Source organism: Microtus ochrogaster, unplaced genomic scaffold, assembly GCF_000317375.1.
Source record: "Microtus ochrogaster isolate Prairie Vole_2 unplaced genomic scaffold, MicOch1.0 UNK89, whole genome shotgun sequence".
NCBI classification, from domain to species: Eukaryota; Metazoa; Chordata; class Mammalia; order Rodentia; family Cricetidae; genus Microtus; species Microtus ochrogaster.
In genome coordinates this window covers 846916-853010 of record NW_004949187.1, presented here as the reverse complement: position 1 = coordinate 853010, position 6095 = coordinate 846916, and the positions used below count along the sequence as shown (strand labels likewise).

The 6095-nt window shown below is 36.9% G+C and overlaps 1 protein-coding gene and 1 pseudogene across 1 annotated transcript in view; one reads left to right on the top strand and one right to left on the bottom strand.

Moving 5' to 3' along the window:
* Nucleotides 1-6095, bottom strand: part of LOC101984273 — a 398439-nt pseudogene that overhangs the window by 105573 nt on the left and 286771 nt on the right.
* The window catches only part of LOC101989836 (zinc finger protein 431-like), a 257504-nt gene that overhangs the window by 10785 nt on the left and 240624 nt on the right, over nucleotides 1-6095 (top strand). Inside the window, exon 5 of the mRNA XM_026777884.1 lies at nucleotides 8-610. Coding sequence (XP_026633685.1) covers nucleotides 8-610 — 603 coding nt within the window. The remainder of the gene's footprint in view (nucleotides 1-7; nucleotides 611-6095) is intronic.

The window sequence follows — 6095 nt, the reverse complement described above, 5'->3', positions numbered from 1 at the left end:
TGTAATCAATGTGGTAAAGCCTTCTCACAAAAGAAAAACCTCCAAATACATAAAAAAACTCATACTGGAGAGAAACCCTATGAATGTAATCAATGCGGGAAAGCCTTTTTACGATATGGTGGTCTCCAAATACATAAAAGAACTCATACTGGAGAGAAACCTTATGAATGTAGTCACTGTAGGAAAGTCTTTTCATACCACAGTAGTCTCCAACTGCATAAAAGAACCCATACTGGAGAGAAACCTTATGAGTGCAATCAGTGTGGGAAAGCCTTTGCACGTTACAGTCATGTTCAAATACATAAAAGAATTCATACTGGAGAGAAGCCTTATGAATGCAGTGAATGTGGTAAAGCCTTTGCGTGTCACAGTAATCTCCAGATACATAGAAGAGCCCATACTGGAGAGAAACCCTATGAATGTATGCAGTGTGGTAAAGCATTTTCACAGCACAGTCATCTCCAAGTTCATAAAACAACTCATACTGGAGTGAAACCTCACGTATGTAATGAATGTGGGAAAGCTTTTGCACGTCTTGCTAATCTTCAAAGGCATAAAATAACTCATACCGGAGTAAAACACTATGAATGTATTCAATGTGAGAAATCCTGTCAAAATAAATCTCCAAGTTCATAAAAAATAAAACCACTTTTCCAGGAGAGAAATCTTTTGAATGTAATCAGTGTTGTATAGCCTTTACATGCTATAGTTATTTTTAAAGGCATGCAAGAATTCATAGTGGAGAGTCACTCTATGGATTTCATCACTGTTATGAAGTCTTTGCATTTCACCCTGGTCTTTAAATCCATGAAAGAGTTCATCCAAGAGTAAAAGTTGTAATGTATAATGAATTCGTTAAATCTTTCCTATATTACAGTAGTCTTAGAAGACATGAAAGAACTGAGACTATAAGGAATCTATGCGTATAAAGGATTTGGTAAGATCTTTAGTCAATGAACTTATATTTAGTTATACAAGATTGTTGTGGAGAAAAATCAGACAAGTGTCAACATTCTATTCAAGTATTGTGATAGCCGTCTTTGTTGCATTTATAACCTCATGGGCAAAACCCTGCAGATTTGTTTAGTAGGGAAAACCTTTTAGATATCATGCTTCTCTTCAATTACATGAAGTAAAGTTTTATGGATGAGTACTAGTGTTTTTTTTTCTTACTGTGATAAATCACAGTGTCTAAGGCTGATGTAGGAGTGTTATATATCAATCTGTTGATTTCATTGGTTAAGCAATAAATAAACTGCTTGGCCCTGATAGGACAAAACATAGGTGGGAGGAGAAGGAAGTGAGCTCAGAGAGACGCCATGCTCCCCTCTCCCAGGCGGACGCGAGAGCTCTGCTCTCTGAGGCACACGCGATGAAGCTCCGACCCAGGATGGACATAGGCTAGAATCTTTTCCGGTAAGACTGATGCTAAACAGATTATTAGAAATGGGCTAGTCCAGGTGCAAGAGTTAGCCGAGAAGAGGATAGATATAATGGGCCAAGCAGTGTTTAAATGAATACAATTTGTGTGTTGTTATTTCGGGGCATAAGCTAGCCAGGCGGCCGGGGTGCTGGGGACGCAGCACTGCTGCTCCTACTACTACACTAAGGCTACTTGTAAAAGAACTTAATTTGCTTTATGGTTCCAGAGTGAATCAGGATCATCCCAAGAGAGACAAAGCAACAAGTGTTAGATATGACAGCTAAAGCAGGAAGCTCAGAGCTCACATTCTCAAACCGAAGCATGGAATAGAGAGTGGGAACTGATATGGTGTCAGAATTGAAAATCTCAAAGCCTATCATGAGATTTCCTCTATGGGGTGGCATTCTCTAAACTTTTCCAAATGATTCCAACAAGTATTGATTTGCTGATTTGGAAGCCAATGTGCTTCCTTTCTGTTCTATGAAGGAATTTATGATAAAGAAAAATTCTGTAGGTAAGTCTTTAGATGCCTCACTCAACATCTGGGTTATAGGAATGAATGTTTATCCAAGAAAAATAGTCATGAGTGAAAATGTTTAATGATTCATTTTACTTTTTATTTTGTGTGTTTTTGGATATATGCATGTGCTTGATAGTCCTCAAGAAGGGTAGACCCTGTAGTCCTCCTGGATTTCTAGCAGGAATTACAAGAAGTTGTCAAAACCTTAACCCTCTGAATATTTAAAAACTTTATATATCACCTTGATATTAGGTAATAGGGAAGAACTCAGACACGAGAAAAGCCTTGTTCAAGCAAACAATATAGTAAAGACCTTAGACACCCAGGCCAGCTTCAATGATCCTGGCTGAGATGGTCCAGCCTCAGACTATTCTAACCAGGACTGCAGACAAACCTTATGCTTTCCCATTGCTCGGCAACTGAACAACAAATGTTATGGCCAACTCTCAATTTCCTCAGGGTCCTCTAAAGATGACAGCACCTCCTGGCAACAGGAAGCTGTCTAGAAAAAAAACAATGCCCACATTCCCAAGAGATAGGGTTGGTGGTTTTTGGTCATTCAGCGGGTTATGGATGTTTGTCATCATTTGGGGGTGTTGGTTGCAAATTGTCATTGAGCATGGTAAAGAAAGAAGCTAAGCAAGGGAGGCTAGAGTCAAGAATCTCTTTTGGGAAAGAAAACAGGGACATAGGGATGATAAGATGAAAAGGTAGATTGTTGAATTTACTTTAAAATAATAAACAACTATTAATTTCAAATATTTTATATTGGTATGGATTTTTGACTGGGAAAGAACAAGTATAGGACCAGTTGTATGGCTGGGGCAGACTGAGGAGACACTGGCAGTGGCACTGAGATTTATCTCTATTGCATGTACTGGCTTCTTGGGATCCTATTCTCTTTGGATGTATATCTTGCTCAGCCTAGATGTAGTAGAAAGGGCCTTGGACTTTCCACAAAGCAAAGTGCCTTTCTCTCTCTTAGGATTAAAGGGGGACGGGGTGGAAGAATGTGTAGAGGGAATGGGAAGAGGGGAGGAAGTGGGAATTTGGATTGGTATTTTTTTTAAAAAAAAAAGAAATATTAAACAGTTTGTTCCTACAGAAAAACAAATATAAAGTTATTCTTGTTATACTATATATATATGTTTCTATAAGACATTGTACTTATGCACCTCATTTAGCAATGTACTATAAATTTCTAGTCTTTAAAATCTATTTAGGATAATAAAGGAATACAAGTTAGTAGTTAGTCATCTATAACAATCAGAATTAGTCATGTTGGGTATGATTTCAAGGTCAAACAGATATATTTTAAATATATTCTCTTCAAAAATTTCAAAGACCTACAGAATATGTCATTTAAAATGTTTCAGTAACATAAGGCTTTTCATGACAGTGAGATCCGTCTGCTCCTGGCAACATGATTTTCATCAAAGAAGAGATGATACACATCAAAGAACATCCATATGGAATTTGCTTTTTTGTGGCAAAAAGTTAGCCACAGTGAAAAGAAACTCCCTTCCTTTGACTGCTGACAGTGTGCTGTCCAAGTTGAACAAGCAGGATACAAAAGAAGACAGTTGGCAGACTTTGCCAAGACAAGGTGGGACAGTTTTGTAAACTTCCTGGTTCACAGAAAAGTCTGTCAGAATTCTAGGCCCGTATGCTGAAGATGAATGTTTCAACATTGAGGACAAACTTGGGTGGCTGTCCAGGCAGCCAACTGTTTCTGTTATTTCTAGGAGTTTTGAAAGTTGCTTGCTCTGTACTTGCTGTTTACTCAGGTCTTTGATGGGGTTGAAGATTAGATAGTTAAAGTTTTCATTTGCTATCATAGAAAATGATTTAGGTATAAAACTCTTTTCTCACTAATATAGGAGAGACAATAGGGTATTTTCTTTGAAATTGCCAAATAGAAATTGAATAAGCTTTGTAAATGTAATTCTTACCTCATAATTGTTTTTTGTTTTTTTTTTTTGTTTTTTTTTTCTTTCAAGACAGGGTTTCTCATAATTGTTTTTATTGTGATAATTTTTCTGTGTTAAAGTTAAAACCTTTCCTTTTAATTAGAAAAATAGAGGGGAATGTTGTAGAATAATCTCTCTGTACACTAAAAATGTGTTACCCTGATTAGTTTAATAAACAGCTGAACGGCCAATAGCTAGGCAGAATTTCTGGGCAGGGAGAATGCTGGGGCAAAGAAGGGATAGATGCCAACAGATGCACAGCAAGCAGCATAGGCAGTACAGAACAAAGGTAACTGAGTCACATAAAAGAATATAGATTAAAATGTAAGGGTTAATTTAAATTATAAGACTTAGTAAGAAATGAGCCTAAGCTATTGTCCAGACTATTATAATTAATAAATTTCAATGTCATTTTTTGTATGAGCAGGCAACTCAAAGAAAAATCTACATATAATTTTCTATTCAAATTGTAAATATATTGTCATTTAAGTATAGAGAAACACAGGATAATTTGGTTAACAAATCCTGTTTGTACATAAGTATATTATTTATCCTTCCATCTTTTTCGGATTGTGTTTAGTTTATTCTGGGTATTCTACACTTGTTCATAATACTTTCTCACAACCACAAATAAATTCAAGAGAAATGTCTCAGTGCCTAAAGTTGGTTATTACTAAGGTTATTACTAAAGTTGGTTATTACTAAGGTTCTATCTCTCAGAAACCTATACTGCTCCTACAAGTTTTTCTTTTATTTCTCTACTTGTGCTGTGGCATAAGCAAAGCCAAACACGAGCACATAGAGAAATAAGTTTTAAACCCAAATAAGGCCAGTGAGGTCACTTGCAACCAAACGTGACTAGCTACAATTGATAGCTAGAACTCCTACAGATGAAGTAGGAATTTACAGCTGTAAGTTGCCCTGTGTCACAAGCACACCATGGCACAACTGTAAATACAGAGTTAAAACAGTGTAGAAAGCTAACTCACTCGTGGAAGTCTGCTGCTGCATCTTTCGTGTAGCTTTGTTAATCCCCCGAGAGCTCAGTGGCAACAGGAGCTTATGGATGTCTCCCTTTTGTTTTATGTCACAGTAACCAGGAAGTCATGTGGCATTGACAATTTTTTCTAGGAAACTATTAGCAAAGACGTTGTCTAATTCACACTGCTGCCTCCATTGAGATGAGGTCCTCAGTCAAATTGGGGCCAACCACATGATTCCTTTTTGTTCAGCCACATGGGAAGGTGGGCCCATCCCCCATCAGGCAAAATCCCTGGAGAATCCACACATTTCACAGCTTAGATGTGCACTATTGCTCCCTAATCATAACCCTATTGAGCATGCTTAGCTTTTCTGCTTTCCGTAGAGCTTTAAATCCTGCTTGCTTTATAAATAGTTGGGAATTTTCTTTGAGTGTGTTGAATTCATGCTGCCAGTTGAACATGTCCAGCATATTCATATTGATTCATCATATTCATATGGATGATCAGATGACTCACCATTTCTTTGCTTTATTGTTTTCTTAATATGTGAACGACATTTGGTCTATGTCAAGAACTGTCTCAGCAAGCGCTCTACTTGTGGAGACCCATATTCATGTATGCCAGGTCCAGGGTACTTGAAAACCTTATTTTCTTGGGTTTCACCTGTATGTACATCAAAAACATTCTCTCACAAATACAAAAACACCTAAAATGGGATTAAACTTTTTTTTTCAAAAGTGCCTATGGCTTATAAAGCATTGGGAACAAAACAAGTTGCTTTAGGTGAATAATACAAAACATACACTATTTCTCTTAAAATTCATTATTTCCTTTCGATTTTAAAAGGTTTGTATTACCTTATCTCACTACAATACAGAATTGCATTAAATCATTAATCATAAGAAACATAAAATAGTTTCTAAGTGACCACAAAAGGCATCATTTCTTTTACCATAAGAGAGTGAAATAGATTTTATTAGTCAAAACTATTATCTACAATTTTGAAACATCAGAGTTATCAAGTAAGTTTTGAAATTTGGAAGAAGAGTCTTGCACGCATACTTTTCTATTATTTCAAACCAGAGTATTAGAATGTACACAGTGGAGCCTAGGCAGTTTGGATGCTCAACTTACTAAACCTGGATGGAGGTGGGCGGTCCTTGGACTTCCCACAGGTCAGGGAACCCTGATTGCTCTTC